Source organism: Pogona vitticeps, chromosome 4, assembly GCF_051106095.1.
Source record: "Pogona vitticeps strain Pit_001003342236 chromosome 4, PviZW2.1, whole genome shotgun sequence".
Lineage (NCBI taxonomy): Eukaryota > Metazoa > Chordata > Lepidosauria > Squamata > Agamidae > Pogona > Pogona vitticeps.
In genome coordinates this window covers 167,565,001-167,586,660 of record NC_135786.1, presented here as the reverse complement: position 1 = coordinate 167,586,660, position 21,660 = coordinate 167,565,001, and the positions used below count along the sequence as shown (strand labels likewise).

General features: G+C 39.7%; 1 protein-coding gene across 1 annotated transcript in view; it reads left to right on the top strand.

Moving 5' to 3' along the window:
• DCDC2 (doublecortin domain containing 2) overlaps window positions 1-18,162 on the top strand; it is a 39,152-nt gene extending 20,990 nt beyond the window's left edge. The window contains exons 10-12 of the mRNA XM_020781552.3: window positions 4,555-4,655; window positions 15,205-15,522; window positions 17,658-18,162. Of these exons, the coding sequence (XP_020637211.3) occupies window positions 4,555-4,655; window positions 15,205-15,522; window positions 17,658-17,762 (524 nt within the window). The 3' untranslated portion in view covers window positions 17,763-18,162. The remainder of the gene's footprint in view (window positions 1-4,554; window positions 4,656-15,204; window positions 15,523-17,657) is intronic.
• Window positions 18,163-21,660: the final 3,498 nt, after the last annotated feature.

The following is a 21,660-nucleotide window of genomic DNA, read 5'->3' as shown; positions in this document are numbered from 1 at the left end:
GAAAGGATTTATTTGAAATAGATTTAATTGGGATTTTTAGTAGCGGGTGATGAAATGTATTTGCCATTTTTCTCGGGGGGGAAAAATGCTGTTAACTTTTCCTAAATGGCTCGAGAAAAATTGAATTCTATTTGATTTTTCACAAGTTCTTTGAAACAAGAGTTTTTTACCTGCTTGGTAGTGGCTTTCTTTTGCCATAAAATGCAGTAACAGTTGGGTTGGCTGTAGGAATTTGGATTTTAATGTCTTGTTGTGCTCTTCCAACTGTGTAGAAGGATAAATTTCCCTTCAGAAAAGTGGCTTATGAAAAAAATTGTATTTAAAGGCATATTAGCAATAATTTTCAGTAGGTGACATTTATGTGGAACATCCATTTACCAATGAGACAGCTAGTTAAAAGAAATCAGGAAGCAGCAACAAGGGTATCTGGGGTTAATTGCCTTAAATAAACTCTTTGAGGCCAATAGTGCAACCATGGGATGTGTAGCCAACTGATACATCAGCACAGAGGATGTATGACTGTCCAGTCCCTGCATCAGTATGATGTATGACTGTCCAGTCCCTGCATGAATCCAGTCCCTGCATCAGTACATGAAGGATGCTCATTTGAAATGGAATTTTGTCAAAACATCAGGAAGAGCTTCTAGACAGTGGGAGCTGCTTAGCATTAAAACAGAATCCTTGGAAGGTAGTGGGATCTCCATTGCTAGAAACATTTTGGGATAGGCTGAATCACCACTTACCAGCTGGCGTTTAGTAGGCATCTTTCAGTCTCAAGAGACTATGGTAATGTGCTCTGAGTTTTGGAACAGCGTCTAGTGTGGAAGGCCAATCTGACAGTGACAATCTGGCATTTATGTCTGAGTAAATATTAATAGGCTTTGGTTGCTGTTGCTGAAAAGTTGGATGTGATTAATATCTCAGTCCAGTATTCCAGAAGTGTGTGTTGTACCTAGGGATGTGCACAGCAATTAGTTTTTTATTTCTTTCATTTCAGAGTCTTTTGGAATATGCCACTTTTGTTTTTGTATTTTTCATGTACCATTTTAAACGAAAGGGAGAGCCTCTTTTGGGTTTCCCATTTGTGTCTTTTGGTGTTCTTACAGCCCTAAAGAACTTGTCAAAACTAAAAATAATAAAGAAGCAGAAGCAAGACAAAAGAGAATCAATCTACTCCAAAAGTAGATAACAGTACGTGGGAAAGAAAAATTATCATGTAGACACTAATTTTATAATCACAGTCAAAATAGCAGTATGAACTCAGTGTCACCCACACCGTACAACAAACTTTCTGGACCTGGACAACACAATAGAAAAAGAACCGAGGAATCACACAAAGACACTCACTCATCAAAGCATCTAGCAACACTGCAACATGAAAAAATGACAGAATTGCAACAAGCTCTTCCCATCCATGTAACCACCCACAGACCCATGGCATAGTGACACTGCCACAAAGTCCACCCTCATGGCTCACCTCCCACAAAAGCCCCCCCCAAAACCAACCCCACAAACTTCCACCAAAATACATAGCTTTAATGGTAAATTCATCAAATAACAATCTTTTAGAAAATCAATCAAACAGGTAAAGCACCCACTCCCATAGAGGGGGAAATAGCAAATAAAAAACCCCCACGCAACTCCTGCTCCCTATAACCAAGAAAAACAAGCAAGCAAATAAAGACAAAAATACAAAGTCATTCACAAACCAAAATAGAATATGGGGAGATTTCTCTCACCCACCCACTTGATAACTTCTCTTTGTAGAGACCAGTAAGCGGCAGCAACCAGGCCAGGCAGCAGCAAAAATAATCTAAGAGAAAGGGGGAAAATCTGGTGTATCTGTAAAGTGTGTGTGTGTGTGTGTGTGTGTGTGTGTGTGTGTGTGTGTGTGTGTGTGTGAGAGAGAGAGAGAGAGAGAGAGAGAGAGAGAGAGAGAGAGAAATCCAAAGATACATGACATAGTGGCATAGAAGCAAAAATAACCCAAAGAAATGGGGGACCACCTCAATTAAAAAAAGGGACAGATCTAAGAATGAAGCACAAGAGGCAGGCAGCAATCCAAGATGGAGCTCATCTCACATTAATCCCAGAAAGAATGATTGAAGCATTGAATTCCAGGCCATTTCACAGATTCAAAACTGTCTCATCCTCCTGATGTTTTGATTGGCTGGCTGCTGGCTCATGATGCTATGTATAAAAATATCAGAGACTATCTGACAGACAAAGGGTGAATGACCATGGAAAGATTTCATGAAAGCAGAAACACAAAAAAACCAAGGAACTTTTATTGATCCCAATCATTCATGTTTAAGACACTGTGTTTCAGTAATTGCCAAAAGAACCAGAATTGCATCAAAGAGAGCTTCTTTCTTGGAATGGGTCTTTTGTTTAAATGACAATCTCTAGCTGTGCTTATGGCAGAGTAGTTTAATTGAGTCCATTGTTATCACAATTTTTTTTTTAAAAACTATTACCTTTTAACAATATTTAGTTCAGTTTTATCATAATAATTTTAAATTAGATATTATCTTGTTCCACAAGTTCTGTTTTTCCCCTCCAAGACAATAAGGCAAAGGCTACCTTGCATAAATGAAACTGTTCTATTTTGTGAAAGATTTACAATTACCTTAAGCCTTTCCTACATCAGTATACCAACTTCTGTCACCTGTACTTTTTAATTTTTTTATTTGGTGAAGATTAGCAAACAATCCCTAATACTTCCCATGCCTTTTAGGTATCTGTTGAATTTAATGACATTAATATTCCTTGCCCTTCTTTTTTCTTATGATGTTACAAGGCAGCATCTGGTAAATTATATGGAATATTTTTTGTAGTTACATTAACTCTCACACTTACACACACAGCTTACAACTCTGTAAATGCCTCCAATTTCCATAAAATATTCAGGGCAGACAGTTATTACTATGATTATTTCCTTCTTAATGCTGAACTTTAATCAGTATCAAATTTGAAATGCATTAGATGGTTATGCATTATATAATCATTTGCACTGCAATAAATTTTTTTTGTTAGAGCTGCCAAGGAAAATGACTTATGCAGAAAAAAAAACCTTAATTCTCTATGTTTAATTATTTAAAGTGCATTTATTTCTTATTAGTTTGAATTTATAACTCATTTGGTATTTAATATGGTCACATAATTTTCTTGTTTACTGAGGTACACTAGTGAGTTTATGAGCTGGATCAAAACAGGGGATGCCTGTCATCTTCAGAATTAGGAAACCACCAAATATTTAAATGTTAACATATGAAACTGTGCTGTGCTGCAGCCTGCAGATGGGCCCTGCCAGATTCTCATACCATGGACTTGTCACACATAGGTGCTTGAACAGTTCTGTTTGACAGTCCAGCTGTTTCTTCCACTTTGAGGTATCCAGTCAGCAAGGTCTACTCTTTTTCATATGATAATTTCTCTTGCTTCTCTGTTATCTTCCATTTTTCTGGTTTATTCCTGCCTCGCTGCTTGGTGCAGGGTGTTGCAGATTCCAGAATTTTGGTTCTTAAACTTAGGAATCTTGTTCAGTTAATTCCAACATGGTTCTTCTTTTCACCGTTCTTCCCCATTCTGCTCAAGTCCATCATTTTGAATCCTTCTCTCACTCCCATTTGAGAACTACAGTGATTCCTCGAATTACGAACATCTCCACTTGCAAACGATTTGAGTTACGAATGGCTCTGTTCGCAAAAAGTTGCTTCGACTTGCAAACGGAGACTCGACTTACGAAAAAAACAAAACAAAAAACCTTTCCTGCCCTTTTTTGACCTAAGTTCTTAGGTCAAAAGAAGAAAAAATAAAAAAAAATCCCCCTAGTGTTAGAATATGGATTAACCGGCTTTGCATTAGTTCCTATAGGAACTAATGCCTCTACCTATGAACAGCGCCTCAACATATGAATGAAAAAACAGCAGGTAAGGATTAAATGGTTTTCAGTGCATTCCTATGGAAAAGTTTGCCTCGACTTATGAACTTTTCAACGTACGAACGCAGTTCCAATACGGATTAAGTTCGTAAATCGAGGTGCCACTGTACTGAGTTGGAACTAAAATTGGTAAATAAAATTCTCCTTTACCATGAGCCACTTGGGGGAAGTGACTTAAAATTAGTTTTACCTTTCTGTCCCCAATTATGGAAGCAATAATGACCTATCTTGCTGCACCATTGGAAGGGTTATAGGAGTTGTTCAAATTAATGTGAGAAAAGAGGGAGTAGAGTCAATAATATATAATTGTGGAGCCTAAATTTGCTCCCTGGCTTGGGCATCATTCTGTCACATCTGTTCTTTGCCCAGTCCTCTACCTTACATCTGATTAGCCTCATGCTGAATTCTGTTTCTTAATTACATTAAAATATGATAAAACATTGGGCAAATATGGTTAAACAGATACGTAGTTAGGGTTAGATTCTACGAGGTTAAACACCTGTGAAAAAGGAGGTAACAGTTTTGGAAAACTGTTCTTAAGACTTTTCTTGGATGCAGTCCACACATTTTACCACACAGTGTCACCATTGGGTTCTGCTTTCCATTTTCAGAAGATGGTGTTTACAAGGCTGGCAAAAAACGATCTGAAATGCGGGGAGCTGTAGAGGTCCAGGAAGATGAAGACACTCAGACAGAGGTCCCTGTTGACCAGGTAATCTACAAGCTTGGAATAAATGACTGATGTTGAAAATGTCTCCTTCTGACCTTGCACTACCCTATCTGATGTCATAGTGTAGTTACAGAAGTCCAGGAAAGAGGAAATACTAAAGCAGAGGCCCCACTAATCTAATACAGCATGTTGTCAGTAGTGGTGAGAGGGCCTAGGGGAGTACATAGTTATGTTTGACTCAAACAGACGTCTGCTATAGACATGGGTTCTAGAGTTTATTATTCCTCCACTGGATTACATGACCAGCTAAATTTGAAGCAGCTAGAAACCACCCTTGAACTAACACCACTTGTCAAATTTTATAACCTATTTTGAGGAATTTGGGGGCAGACAGAGTGAAAGCTACACCTACATCCTAAGCTTATTTATCTTGATCTTTATCTAAGTGGAGAGAAGGCCCTGTCTGTGTTGAAGTGGTTGGCTTTATTTTCTTTGCATGTTGTCAACACTGTACTCCTTTCTGTGAGTATGAAACAAGCAGCTCATAGAAAGGGGAAACCTTTGATTTAAAGAAAATGATCCCGAGAACAACCACTTGGAAAAGGGTTCAATTTCTGTATGCTTTAATATATTGGGTTTTTGATGCACTGTGACATTCTAGAACTTCATGGACATCTCCACTTTTCGAATGTTCTAGAACTCTGCTAGTTTTGGACATTCTGCTGTGGAATGTTTCAGGGCATAGAAAATTTAACATATCCTGGTGACACTCCTACCTCTTTTATTCTCTTTAGTAATTCTAAGATAAACACTACAAATTGTGTGGGCAGGGATTCTTCTTGTTTTGTTTCTGCTATTTCTAACATAAATTTGTGTGATTAACTTTTTACAATAAGGAAACATATTTTTATTTTTTGTGTTTATTTTTAATATTAAAATGCAAGTGATTTTTTTTAAAAAAAAAACAGGAATTGGACAATTTTTTGTCCCTCAAGAAAAAGAGTGTGTCAGTGCATTTGGATATCTAGTTGAAAAAATTGCCAGCTGCTCCAAAGTTACTTTTCACTGGAGAATGAAAAGAGCAGGGCTTTTTAAAGTCAGCAATAGCATCACTTCCAGTCCCAAGAGGGGGGAAAAGTGTTTTGCTGCACAGAAATTCTTGCACTTAGTTTTGAAAAGCTAGTATTTGGGCAAAACTAAAAATAGTGGGTTTCTTCTTTGTGGTCTCTGTGAATGCATACAATTGGGGTGTTCTGCCCCTGTGCAGGACCTCTCGGAAGTTTCTAGAGCTTAAAGATAATTGATTAGTGGGACATTCCCCTGTGGAGCGCATGTTCCGCCTGCCCAAAGTCCCCTCAGTTCCTTTAGTCACTGCTTCAGTTGGACCTATTTTGGAACGTTAGAGCAATTGAGTGATTGTACTTTGTGAGATCATTCCTTTATTTTTCTTCTTCAATCATCTCTTTTGTTGGACGTTTCCCCTGTTTATTCCAGTGGTTCTTAACCTTTTTGAAAGAAACGCCCCCTTGAGCCATTGAGGAAGTTCTCATCGCCCCCCGCCCCGCGGTGATGATATCTTATTTATTTATTTATTTATTTATTTATTTATTTATTTATTTATTTATTTATTTATTTATTTATTTATTTAAGACACTTAAATCCAATGACCCCTGAAAACAAAATTAAATTCCAAGAAAATGAAATGCCCCCCCCCAAAAAAGTAACATTTAATGATTTAGTTGCAAGTGAATTTTAAGACGCAAAAAGAAATATAAAAAGGGCATAAAAACAAATGCTGGAACTAAAAATTTCAAGACAAAAAGTCTGAAACTAAATTAAAATTGGAGGAAAATATATATTCATGCACACTGTAAAAAGGCTGCAGCCATCTTCACAGGTTTGGCTTGCAACAGCGCCCCCTACCGCCCCCTTCTGCTCCAGCGCCCCCACGCCGCCCCTTTTCATTCTACCGCCCCCCTGAAAAATGAAATCGCCCCCTGGGGGGCATTATCGCCCACGTTAAGAACCACTGGTTTATTCTACGTTCTCCCCATTAGATTATCCAAATCCTTTTTTCTTCTTTCTACGGTTTCCCCCCTGCCCCCCCAACTACCTCTCCCTTCCCCCTTTTTCCTATGTTTTATGGCCCCTCCAGGGCCTTTCAAGCAGTGCGTGCTCTGCACGAATAAGATCCCGCTCACTGACAGTCACAATCGTTGCCTCTTTTGCTTCAGAGAGCAACATCAGACACACTCCTGCCCGAGTGTAAAAAACTCACTAAACCCGCTCTTAAACTGTGATTACAAAGACTTTGTACCTCTGGGAAAAATCTCTTAATCCGACTCCCATGGTTACAGTGATGTCTCCACACCCGGAACATCAAGAAACCCCTTAGCTGGTTTTGAGCCCTACGACTCCTTCTCCTCGTCCGAAGGACCATTCAAAGTTGGCTTCGAAATAGTGCTCGACGTCCACATCGAAAACTCCGATCTGTCCTGATGACTCTTCTAAGAAAAAGAAAGATAAGGCTAAACCTAAAAAGACCAAGAAGCCTTCGAAATCAACTCATATCGACCCACCCCAATCGATACTTCCATCATTGATCCTTGAAGAGTTGTCTAGATATTCCCCAGGCCCCATCTCAGATAGAGATGACTCTACTTTGACTCAGCTCAGGCTGCAGCCTCAGTTGCTAGTCTCTCACCGAGCACTGGCCTATCTCCGGCTGATGTTCATTCCAGCCTGGACTTGGCCCATTCAAGCCCTAGATCATCAGGGTGGGCAGTGCCTGTTCAGGTTTCTGTCTTGGAATTGTCTCATCACTCTCCCCAGAAACACCAGCAAAAGAGATGACATCTCTCGTCCGTGCTCCATGATGTCCCGCATAGGGAATTCTACTACTATCCCGAGCCAGCTTGCTACTCAGTCAGAGATGATTATGAGGTACCGTCGTTATGACCCCTACTATCAAAAGGATTCGACTAAGCATGTCTAGTACAATGAGCCCAAGAGAGTGAGATATGTTTGCCCACCTCAATATTCACCCTCCGCATCACCCTCACCACCTCAACGTCAACATCGTTCTTCTTCTACATATCTGACATGGACCCACCATATGTCAATCCCTACTAAATCAGCTCTCAAATGAATTCTCCCTCCTCCACTTTCTCCAACTCAATCTAAATGGACCAAACACTCTCCCAGATCATCCTGTACATCTTTCCACATCACTGCCACGACAACCATGGTTCACCCACCTCAGGTCGATGTCGACAGACGTCTTCCGTCTCCCCTCGATACCCAATCTTCTCACCCAGGACAATGGGAAAGTTTACCATCCAGACATAGACTCTCTGAACCTGACAGTGTGGAGAATACTCCCACCATAAGAGACATACTCGATCAAGCTCGAAAACCTTCAACCCAACTCCTATATCGGAATAAATGGACGGCTTTCCTATCCTTTGCTAACTCTCACAACTTACCTGCGATCCCTGTTTCTCTGAGAACTGTACTTACCTTTGTCCTTCATCTCTTTCATCTCGGACTGTCTCATTCTACCCTGAAGGTTTATATCTCTGCTACTGTGGCACACCAGCTGCTTCATTCTGATTCTGCTAAGCTTTTTTCCCACCCAACTTTGAAAAAATTCCTCAAGGGACTCCACAATATTCGCCCACCACTTCAGCATCCTCTTCCACAGTGGTTCTTGCAACTTGTCCTCAATGCACTTACTTGACTGCTCTTTGAACCAATGGCTACTGCCAGTTTTAAATTACTTTCTCTGAAGACATCATTTCTCATAGCAATAATGTCTGCTAAACGTGCTAGCGACCTTGCTGCCCTAAGATCCGACCCACCTTTCCTCCAGTTTCACCCAGATAAAGTCACCCTCTATCTTGATGTATCGTTTTTTACCTAAAGTTGTCTCTGAATTTCATCTTAATCAACTGTTGATATTACCTACTTTGTTCCCTTCTACTTCTACACAACTCGAGCACATGCTCCACATGCTTGATGTAAGATGCTCTCTGGCCTTCTACATTGATAGGACTAAATCATTTAGAAAATCACCACAACTTTTTCTATGTTTCCATGGCCCTCATAAAGGTGCTCCAGCTTCACCTCAAACCATTTCTCGATGGATTATTCAAACTATCTTACTGGCATATGAGTTGACAGGCGAAACACTGCCTGAACATTTGAAGGCCCATTCTACTAGACCACTGTCCACCAAGTTCAGCTTCTTCACATCTTCCGTGCAGCTACATGGTCTACTCCATCAACCATTGTGAGACATTACCATCTTGATGTCCGGGCGAAAAATGATGCTGCTTTTGGCAGAGCTGTTTTGACTTCCCTTCTACCATGATGTCCCACCATCTGGTAAGTGAGCTTGCCAGTCACCCAATTGTGTGCATTTAGAGAGACCACGAAGAAGAAAGAGACGTTACCTACCTGTAACCATGGTTCTTCTAGTGGTCCTCTGTGAATCCACACATCCCACCCATCCTCCCCTCTCTCTGTCATGTTGTCTTTTTTAAATAGTTCTTTGACAGTGGCGGACTCTTTCAGGAACTGAGGGCACTTCAGGTGGGTGGAGCATATGCTCCACGGGGGAATGGCCCACTAATCAATTATCTTTAAGCTCTAGAAACTTCTGAGAGATCCTGCGCAGTCGCAGAACAACTCAATTGTGTGGATTCACAGAGGACCACTAGAAAACCATTGGTAGGTAATCTCTCTCTCTCTCTCTCTCTCTCTTGCACAGAACATTGTCCTGCAAAGTGTTTCACAAAAAAGGTCCCCAAATGTGACAAATGTACAAAACTCTCATAATTTTGTCCAAACTTTTCATCTCTAGAATAGATAATAGCAATGTAGAGGTAAAGATATGTAAGGGTTTCTCAAAAATCAAGAAAAGGGCGTTATGTGAAACGTTTGGGAACTATTCCTGTAGACTATTATTTTTTCCTGGTGTGACAATAGACAAGGACAGCAAAATTACTTGTCCCATTCTTACTGATTTGTTTATTTCATTTGGCAGTTCGAAGTAGTCTGTCCTAGTTTTGTCCATTTAACAGTCTGTAGGATTCCATATGTTATTTCTTATAGGTGTCTTTTAGGTATTTTTTGACGGCTTGATTTGGGTCACTAGAAACAGTGTCCTTTTAGTTTTTTGTGATGGACTTATTTCATGTGAAAAATGCTAAAATGACAGCACTATACATAAAGGCTTTTGCATTAAGGCCTGTGCTGAAGAAGTATCCTTCCTCTTGCATGGGAACCACATGCAGCCAGACCAATCAATCAATCAATCAATCAATCAATCAATCAATCAATCAATCAATCAATCAATCAATCAATCAATCAATCAATCAATCAATCAATAAAGGCAAGAAAAGAAAAGATGACAGGAAATGGCAGATTGGTTACCTCCTGTTATGAATTTTTAAAAATGATTTTGGCCATTTTCATGCCTGGAGCAACTCTATGGACAAAAAAAGCACCACCTGGCTACACTAAAGCTACTCCAGCCTTAGATAAAGCCAGCACATCCAAATCCCTTTTCATGTAGTAATGCATTACAGAAGAATGCATCATTATTCACTGAGTATGCCATAAAATGTGGTTAGCAATTTAAAGTTTGCATGTGGTTACATCAAAGTACTGGCATCTTTTGTGAGAAGCTTGATGCAAGGCAGCAACTACTTCTAATGTTTATTTGAAAGCACCAAGGGGCTTTATATATATATATATATATTAGCTACCACAACTCCTAATAGTCTTACATTCTGTAGGTCAAATTAGTACGTTACTTGAAACAGAAATCATATTAGTGTTCTAATGATATGATTCTGGCAGACCTTCACATTTGAGCAATTATACTTTCAAATGAAATTGATGTTTTATCACTCAACAACAAATTACAAATTAAAGCAAGCTAATCTGCAAACTAACGGAAGTGTGAAAAGTGCTGTAACAAGCAGCACACACACACTTTATTCAAAAGTTTAATTTTATTTCTAAATACTGTATAAAATCTTGCAACTCACTAAGAATTTCTTTAGGGTGCCAGAAAGAAACTCCCAAATCTACTGGAAGGCTAGCTCACACAAGGTATAGGGTTATTGGGGCTTGTGCTGGGAGAAAGCAGCCAAGTGGCATAACGATGCATTATCTTGATGGGTAGGTGCATCGTGTTCATGTTGCCTGTATCATCCTGGCTACTGTTACCTGTGGTGGTAGATTGGGGGCTGGTAGATTCAGCTGAGAATGGGACAGACCAAAAGCCACTTTCGTTTGGGGCACCCTGAACTATATAAATGTCAATTTTCTTTTGGTTCTCATTTTGTCATCAGTTAAGGTGGTGTTGGTTTTCATTTGTTCACTTCAACTATCATTGGCCAATGTTTGGCCATGACAGGAAGTAATTTTAGCCAGCATGTCTTTTGCTTTGGATAGACAAGTTTTAAAATCTTGTTAATACTCTTTTGTAATGACTGGTGCTTTGCTTCAGTAGAGAATTATCCTGAAAGGATCAGTGGCTGGCTGCAATGATCCTTTTGGGAGTGGTCTTCTTAAGAGGTATTTCACATACTCTGACCAGGCTTATGCTGTGATGGGATTCCTAGAGAAATAAACAAAGACAAAATGATCTACCACTGTTAAGCTTCTTCTTGCAATTTTTTATTCTCAGCCTCAGGCGTTTCCCTGCTAGTTTCCCTGTCCTGTAAACTTATGTCAAATTACTTTAGTTGCTGGGTATTTGTAATATAATTATGACATTTGTTTTGTGGTGTTTAATTTATTTATTAAGTCATTCAGCTTATATACTGCCCAGCAATGTGATATGCACTCTCTGGGTCATTAACAACGAACATATATAATCTACAAAATAGAACAGCACCAATTATAAGCATCAAAAACAATAAACAGTAAAGAAACCACATTAAACAAGTTTAAACCACAGTTGGACATTGATTAATGCTCACTAATAAAAGGCAACTTTTGAACAATTCTGTTTTTAATAGTTTATTAAAAGCTGGGAGGGCACCTAGCAAACCTCTGCTGGGAGTTTATTCCATATATGTGGGACCACAACTGAAAACGCCCTGTTTCTGGTGGTAACTTTTTTGGCCGTTTTAAGTGTTACTGAATTTAACAATACCAAGTGTGAGGAACAGGTTGGACAGATAGCTGTGTTTATGGAGAGATGTTCCAGCAGGTATTAGGATCCCAAACAGTTAACAGCATTATAGGTAATAACCAGCACCTTGAATTGAGCATGGAAATGAACAGGTATCCAAAATCCTTTATTAACCTACATTCCATTGCAGTTCCAAATGTACTTGTTGATCTCATCAATAAGCTGCTTAATTGTCCAATTCTCTACTGATTGTCTACCAGTACAATAATGAAACTGCCAGTTTCCATTCCGAAGGACTTGTGGGCACTTTGAACACCTAAACTCCGTTCTCCCATTACTAGACCTTTTCCTGTTTACTAAATAAATCATTACTGTCTGCTAATATTGCAGTACTCTACATTTAGTAAAAGTAAGTTTAGATGCTGAGTACCTTTATTTTTCATATTGGCCCCATGGATGAATGTAAGAGAAATTAGAAAAAGTGCAAACCAGCATTGTGGTAGTTGTACAATACAAATATTACTGTATCCATTTTTCAGATAAACCTTTAAATTGTGAAAGTTACACTCTTTGCATTATCTACATGAAATCAATTGTGCAAAAATTAAGAGAAATCTTGTTATGCTCAAGAACCTAACTTCCCTCCTTCTTCATCTTTAATCACTCCAATTGTATTTTTTGATCTTTTAGTTTGAGCTATTCTGACTACGATGACACATGCCTTAATTACATCCCATCCTGTAACAGACTTCATGTAGGGCTACTTTTGGAAAATGTTCAGAAGCTTTAGTGAGTCTTAAGATGCTGGGGGTACATTCCTGACCAGAGAGAACAGGAAATCATTCTTAAAACAATTTCATTAGTTACTGGTTCATTTCAAAGCACAACTCAAAGTGCTATTTTTAACCTATAATGGTCTGAAAGACTTTAGTTTAAGCCAGTGGTTCCCTACCTTGGGTAACCTAGACTGCAACTCCCAGAAACCCCAGCTAGCACAGCTAGTGACAAGGGCGCGTGGGGACTGCCGTCCAAGAACACCTGAGTTACCCAAGGTTGGGAACCACTGGTCTAGGCTGTTTGTGTTATATATATATATATATATATATATATATATATATATATATATATATATATATATATATATATATATGTTTTAAACATATGTTTGTAACAGGATTTTATTTTGAGCATTTTAAATAATTATTGTGATTAATTGCTTTTCAGTAATATGATTTTTATATTTGCAGTTGTTTTAATATTTGTGTCTTTAGTCCCTCTACAGGGAAGAGGCACAGTAGAAATGAAATAAAATAAAATATTTCCAAAGGATCACTTAGTAGTCTTCTACTATAACTAAATAGCAAAATAAAGTAATTAAACAGCTGGTTTTCTAGCCATTTCTAACACTATCCAGATCAGATGTGGGAATCACAAGGCCGATGGGCTGTATATAGTGTCAAGGCCGTCTATGCAGCCTTCATCTCCCCTGCTCCCCCCCCCCCCATATTACAGGGATAATTGTATCTCCAGATGCTTTTTATCTAAAGCAAAGTGAGTTCATTTTGTCCATTAAAAAGTAGACAGAGGGACTGGTACATCTTGCAGTGGGGCTCAAGAGTGTGAAAAATCTCCCCCAATCCATCTGAAGTTGCCCACTCCTGATCTAATGACAGGAGTAAATGCTGCCAAGACCAAATGATATACATTTGGTCTTGACTGGCTAGATGCAAACTAGAACTTGAGAAGGAAATGCACAGCTGCAGAGTAGAGACCTTGTCCCTTGATGATACTATAACAACTCAGACCCTTTGCCTCCTGAATATACTTAAGCTAGAAACAAAAATTTACTAGGGATGTCTTGTTATGACCACATTTAAAACAAATCCTTAGCGTATATTGAGACCTCTGAAATCCTACTTGAATGTGAATGATTCATGGATTTGCTGGCCTACAGATATTGTGACCTTTTAAAATAAAATATTTAACTATGGGAATAAAACTAACAAATATAAAATATACAGGGGGCATAGCTGAAATCACAAATGTATGTCATTATATGGAAAATGAATAATGTTGGATTGAGTCCATCATTAATTATTTCTTCCTTTTCAGATGTTTAGATATTATTATAAATAATGTGGTAGGCAGGTACTGCATTATTGCTTGGCAACCTTAATTGGTTTGGGAACAAAATGTTTCTGTTAGTTGTGGAAATCATTCCGGATGTATGTGGAGCATTATCATTACAGGAAAAGAAAAGCTATATTTAAGAGAGGCTCATTTCTTCAAAGTGAAGTGCTCTCTGAAGTTGCATTCATACCTTAAAGTTGGTGCCTATTATGACTTTGCTCTTCCCTGTTTTCCCCTGTTTTGAACAGTAATCATAGCCAGTGCCTTATTTCTTATATGCTGTGAGGTCACTTCCAACTTAATGGCAACCTATGAATTTGTGACCTCCAGAATATCTTGTCATTAATTGTGGCTTTCTTTATTGAGTTAATTTATCTTCTGTTGGGTCTTTCTCTTTTCCTTTTGCCTTTGATTTTTCGCAACATGATTATCTTTTCCAATGAATCTGATCTTCTTGTGATAATGTCTAAAGTATAATAGTCTCAGTTTTGTCATTTTTGCTTCTAGGTATTGTTCAGGCTTGATTTGTTTTTCTGGTGGTCCATGGTACCTCTAAAGTTCTCCCTTAACACCACATTTCAAAGCTTGATTCCTTGGAGCATACTCGCAATCACAGTTTCCAGTCATCAGTCTCGTAACCATGATCTGGTTTATAACCAAGTGCGATGGTACTCAGACCATCCATAGGCAAATGGACATCAAAGGGAGCACTAGGCACACTTGTCATCATAAGAAAAGTCTAACAGCATTTAGAGCCAACAAAATCTTTATTGCAGAACTATTTACAGTAAGACCATTGTACCCATGGGCACTTCTTTTAACTCTTCTTCACCCTATAATTCAGTCCCTTTGAAATTTCGTGGTGTTTCCACTTCACTCCCCAGTGATACTGAACCTCAAGCACAAACTGAAAGGGGAACTGTTCACAGTATAATCTTTCCTTTTTTCAAGTCTTGGGCCATCTGGGGCAGACTGACATCTCCGCCTTCTCGAATTAAAGTCAGTGACACCTTTGCAACTAGGGTCTCATTGGGTACTGCTGGCAGGACCTCCTGTTGACCTGCAGTAGATTCATAATCTTCAGACATGAATCAAATCGCTTGACCCTTGATACCTTGGGGAGTTTTGGCTTCAGATGGGGAAGAAAGAATTTCCTATGAAAAAAATTTGGCATGACAGCTTATATTTTGTTCACAACATACCATGGAATATGTATATGCTTTCAGCCTTTTCTTAGCTTACAGTAATTTCATCTGAAATATTCCAGTCAACAAAGCTGAGTATAATATGATTTCCTTGTGCTTTGCTCAGAGACCAGCAGAAACTGTGGAAGAGGAAGAAAACATAGCCGTAGAACATAGGGCTCTGCATCAAGGAGAATATTCTGCAATGAATGGGGAGGCTGATCCAGGTGAAGAAACTGGAGAAGCCATGAATATGATGGAGGAAGACAAAGAGAAACCAAATGACCATTACAGAGATGTACAGGAAGGGCAGGCACATGAACAAGCAGCACAAGACATGCCTGCAAATCACTCAAAGGGTGAAACATGTGAAGAAAATGGTGTGGAAATGGATCACGATAGTCATGAAGAAGAAATAAAAGAAGGTATTGATGATCAAACCAAGGTAACATGTCGTTGCTGTTTTGTTGAACAAATGCTTTTATTTGTCTTATCTAGTCTAGTAATAGCTTTCTTTGTGGCTCATATTCTCCACAACTGGGTTTTTTGTTTTCAAGCGACAATGTGGCTCCTGATCTTAGATCAATGTTTCCCAACCTTGGGTCCTGAGGTGTTCTTGGATTACAACTTCCAAAAATCCTTTCTGGCAGAGCTAGTGGTGAAGGCTTCTGGGAGTTTTAGGCCAAGAACATCTGGGGACCCAACTTTGGGAACCATAGTCTTAGATGATCCCTGTGACAATGCTTACACATAGAAGATTGAATCCAATATTGAAAAAACGTTGCATCATCATCAGATGATGAGAAAATTTGCTGCATTGTTGCTGCGGTATCACAGTTATGCATCTGACCAGGCCACATGCATGGTTATTTATCTGAATCCAGGAAAATTGTGTATCAGCAAAATCATAGATCTGGTGAGGCATTAAGTGTTACAACTACTAGAATATCTAACTTCAGCTACCACAGGTTTGATGCTGTTTAGTTGACAGCTGCCACTATGAATTTCCCAGAGTGATTTACACACTGCAGAGCAGGGGATGGGCAATGTCTGGTGGTCTTCAGGCTGCACTGGACAAACTGGAACCCACTGTGCTGCTGATGTTACAACTGAAATTCAGTAACCAGAGTGGCAATGTTCTGTGGTGGAAGAAGCAGCCAGAAAGTCTTTCTGCATTATAAAAAACAGTCAGTGTCCTGAAATGGAAAAACAGAACAAAACAAGTACAGTGGTACCTCCACTTACAACCGTCCCAACATACGACCATTTTGAGTTAACGATCAGCTCTGGCCGCAGGATTTTGTTCCAACTTGCAGCCGGAGCTTTGAGTTGCAAACAGAAAAGAGGCAGGGAAAAAAAGCGGGGAATTCAAATGTAGGTACTAACCATTGGTCAGCAAAGAGCTTCTTTGTAGCTCTTGCACCCCAACGGTTAGAGTGTGTGTGTTGGAGGAGGCTTCAGACTGCCTGGTCCTGCTTTCTGCTCCTGCTCCTGAGTAAGTACATTTACTTTGTATTCCAGGGTGGGTTTGGGGGTTTCTGTGCTGTGATGTTTTTTGATGTTTTGTTGTGTGTGTGTGTTTTAAGCCCCATCACGTTCCGATGGGGCTTGCTTTGTTTGTTTGGTTTTTTTTTTTTAAAAAAATTTCCAGCCCCATCACATTCCAATGGGGCTGGCTGTGGGATTTTCTTTGGTTTTTTTTTTTTTAATGCTGGAATGGATTAATTGTGTTCCAATGCATTCCTTTGGGAAATGGTGCTTTGATTTATGACCATTTCAAGTTATGCTCATCTTTTGGAACAGATTATGGTCATAAGTCGAGGCACCACTGTATTATTTTCAGCCATTCCGTAAGGGTAAGGAGGAAAGTTAAGAAGAACAGATTGAGGTGGAGGGGGGTGCATTTAAGGAAGTTACTAGCACTGATTTTCTGCAGCAAGCTTTCTGGTGGCAGTGGTCACTGAGGGACAGTGGGGATCACAAGAATGGTGTGTGTGGCCTCTAGGCTCTGTGTTGATCACCTTGATGTAGAAAGCATTTTTAAAAAGCTGAAGCTGCTTACATCATCTATCTGTTGGGTAAAACTGTTGAGGAAAAATTGGGGTTGAGAGGCTGTTTCTGTAAATTATATTGCTAAATTTGTATCCTGACCATGCATTTCATTTTATCTCTGCATCTTGACTGAGGTCACATTTTGTTTGTGGAAATGAACCAGAACTGTTGCTTGTTCACTATAAATCGTTCATTGTGTTTTGAGATTCACATTTCAGAGATAACAGGAAACATTATTTTGTTCATTGCCCAAGCACAGAGTGGACCGCTTGTTTTATTTTTAGACTTCTCACTTTGTGATCCATTACGCTGAACACTGTTCACCTACCAGTGCTTTCATAAACATTCTACTTTTGCTTCTTCTCTGGAACATCAAACACAGGGTTTGTCAAGCATCTGACATAGCTGGTGACTAGCATTTGGCCTGATGGGTCTCAGATTTTGCAAGGCTGTTTTATTGCATGAGCCCACACAAGAAAGTTTCTTGCTATATGATGAGCTAAAATATGTTTTTTCACCCTGGTCTAGGCTGACTCCAACTATGAAAAGACTTCAACTCCAAGAGTCACCATTACCAGTCCACAGGAAAGTGAAAAAAATGAACAAACCAATGAATATGCAGCAGTAGCTTAGATTTATTTCAGAGGACATAGGTTAGCAGAAAATGAAGGATGATATATTTTGAATGCAAAGCATTATTTTTCCATGCTTGATTCATTTATAACGTGGCGATATGATGGAGTGCCACCCATTGATTCCTGTCATGATAATGTGGTATCCAGTACTTAGATAATTAATGCTTTTAAAGAGAAATATTGAACTGTAGTTCCAAAGTTTGGTTTGATATAAATTTTAAGGGAAAATGTGGGAATTAATTTAATAAATACTGTCATTATTGAATATTGAAGTACCCTCCCATGTATGTTCACAAGACTAAAAGCACTTGGTTTAGAAGAATTCAAGAATATTTTTGTGACTTTAAAACTGAAAACCTGTAATATTTTTGAAGCATAATAAATCTATATGAATATGACCTGTGGTGTGTTTTCAGGATCTAGCCTAGGGTTAGAAATCAGATTCCCACTTTGTGATATGAGCAATGAGTCTAAGATGTCTCACAGGTACAGAAATGAGCTTTGATCAAAAGCCTTGAGTGACCTCTGCTGAGTACATGGAGTTCTTACATGCATGGCTATTTACATTAATTTAAAGGGAATGTACACATGGGTCTGCTGTTCCCACTGAAAGGGATGGAAAACCATTAAAGATGAGCGAGTATCAAACAGATTGATTAAGTTCAGCAAATCAAATGCCTCTCTAACTGTAGGTACAGATACACCGATCTCTGGAAAACTTGTTAAACTAACTCTTTATAATTGCACTAGAAGCAATATGGCAGGTGCATTCTTGGGGAAGCAGGCCATTTTAAAAGATCCAGGACATCTAACTGGATTAAACCTCAAATAGGATGAGGTGGAAATCTTTGAAACAGTTCCTGAAAAAGGAAACAAAGGAAAGGTGGTCTTGGGGTTTCACTCTATTACCCCATGTTTCCATGTTCATAGTTGTCTAAACAAACCAGAACCCCATTCTTCGTGAGATGATACTCCCTGACTCAAAAGTTCCAGTTTAGATGGACAGGAAATGACAGTAAGTGGAACTGTTCAATCACCTATACACTATGGTATTCTGTCAGCTTTCTGAGTAGAGATCAGAGTATTTGGCGGTTCAGGCAGTCCAGAAATAACTCACACATAGTCCAGCAGCATTTCCTTCAGCATAGTGTATTTACAGCAAATATATACAGCAGTCTGGCAGCATAGCAGGCTGATGTGATCTTCAAGCAGGTGAAGATACAACTAACTGTACAGTTCTACATATATACATATACACAACCAATCAGGTTACACATTACCTCATTACACATTACCTCATCTCTAGGTTACCTTACCCCTAGATTACATCATTCCTGCTGAGTCACCCTGACTCAGTTTCAGCACACCTGATTGTTATGGCTTCTCATTAAACTACTCCATTCTGTTCAGGCCTGCAATTTACCTTGACAACTTACCTCTTGGGTTCAACTCAGATCATATAGGGAATTTAGCATGCTCTCCATTTGTAACCTTCCTCAATAATATTTTAACCAGCCAACCTTATGATTCTATAAATAAACCTAAGAGTCAGAGTACTGAAACAAGAGAAATATCAAGGATTAGAACTCTTTCCAGCAATTGCAAGTACTGTGGTAGCCTGGCAAATCAATATCACTGTGACACTTTTTGAGAAAGGCAACCCACAAGGTCTCCATTACTATAGACCCATTAGCCTCCTTGATATGGCTTCTAAATTTTATGCATGGTATCTTCTCAACAAGCTCCTTGAATGTGACAGTAACCAATCTGTTATATTTGAGGAACAAGGAGGCTTTAGAAAGGCAGAAGCACAATAGATCAGGCTTTTATCTTACATCACTTAATTAGAAAATTCACTGAGGGACCAAATAAGTACAGTATATCACAGAAGTGAGTACACCCCCTCACATTTCATAAATATTTTAGTATATCTTTTCATGTGACAACACTGAAGAAATGACACTTCGCTACAATGTAAAGCAGTGAGTATACAGTCCCCTCAAAATAATGCAACACACAGCCATTCATGTCTAAACCACTGTCAACAAAAGTGATCACACCCCTAAGTGGCAATGTCCAAATTGGGCCCAAGTAGCTGTCCCCCCCCCCCCCGGTGTCATGAGACCTGTTAGTGTCACAAGTTTCAGGTGTGAAGGCGGAGCAGGTGTTACTGCTCTCACTCTCTTAGACTGGTCACTGGAAATTCCACATGGCACCTCAATTATCTGAGGATTTGAAAAAATGAATTGTTACTGTACTTAAAGATGGCCTAGGCTAGCAATGGCAAACCTATGGCACATGTGTCTCAGCTGGCACACAGTGCCCTCTCTGTGGACACACGAGCCATAAGTCACCATTGAGAAATACTTACCTGTCCTCCAATCCCAGATTTCAGCACTCCCTTCTGCTGTTGCAGTGGTCCAGTGGAGGGGTGCAATGGCAGCCATTACTGGTCTAGCCCAACGGGGGATTGGAGGACCAGTAAGAATTTCTCTGTTAATACTGCCCCTAGAAAAAAAAACCCCAAGCATTTAACCCTTGCAGTGCAGGGGCAGTTTTTTTCCTAAACCAAAACCTCAGCATTCAGGTTTATTTGCAGTGTTGGTACTTTGAAGTAAATAAGTTGGTTTCGTGTTGCAGTTTGGGCACTCGGACTAAAAAAGGTTTGCCATTACTGGCCTAGGCTATAAGAAGATTGCCAAAACTCTGAGCTGCAATAAAGTGGCCAAGACCATACAGCGGTTTAACGAGAGGTTCCACTCAGAACAGGCCTCACCATGGTCGACCAAAGAAGCTGAGTGCCCGTGCTCAGCGTCATATCCAGAGGTTGACTTTGGGAAATAGACGTATGAGTGCTGCCAGCATTGTCGCAGAGGTTGAAGGGGTGGGGGGTCAGCCTGTCAATGCTCAGACCATACTCCACACTGCATCAAATTGGTCTCCAGGGCTGTCATCACAGAAGGAAGCTTCTTCTAATGATGATGCACAAGAAAGCCCACATACGGTTTTCTGCAGACAAGCAGACTAAGGACATGGATTTCTGGAACCATGTCCTGTGGTCCGATGAGATCAAGATAAATTTATTTAGTTCAGATGGTGTCAAGCGTGTGTGGCAGCAACCAGGTGAAGAGTACAAAGACAAGTGTGTTGTGCCTACAGTCAAGCATGGTGGTGGGAGTGTCATAGTCTGGGGCTGCATGAGTGCTGCCAGCACTGGGGAGCTACAGTTCCTTGAGGGAACCATAAATGCCAATATGTAATGTGATATACTGAAGCAGAGCATGATCCCCTCCCTTTGGAGACTGGGCAGCAGGGCAGTATTCCAGCATGATAACGACCCCAAACACACCTCCAAAACGACCACTGCCTTGCTAAAGAAGCTGAGGGTAAAGGGGATGGACTGGCCAAGCATGTCTCCAGACCTAAACCCTATTGAGCATCTGTGGAGCATCCTGAAACAGAAGGTGGAGGTGTGCAAGGTCTCTAACATCCACCAGCTCTGTTATGTCGTCATGGAGTAGAAGAGGACTCCAGTGGCAACCAGTGAAGCTCTGGTGAACTCTATGTCCAAGAGGGTTAAGGCAGTGCTGGAAAATAATGGTGGTCACACAAAATATTGACACTTTGTGCCCAATTTGGACATTGTCATTTAGGGTTGTACTCACTTTTGTTGCCAGCGGTTTAGACATGAATGGCTATGTATTGCGTTATTTTGAGGGGACTGCCCATTGACACTGCTATACAAGCTGTATACTCACTGCTTTACATTGTAGCCAAGTGTCATTTCTTCAGTGTTGTCACATGAAAAGATATACTAAAATATTTATGAAATGTGAGGGGGTGTACTCACTTTTGTGATATACTTTATATCTGTGCAGCCTTCATAGTCTTCTTTT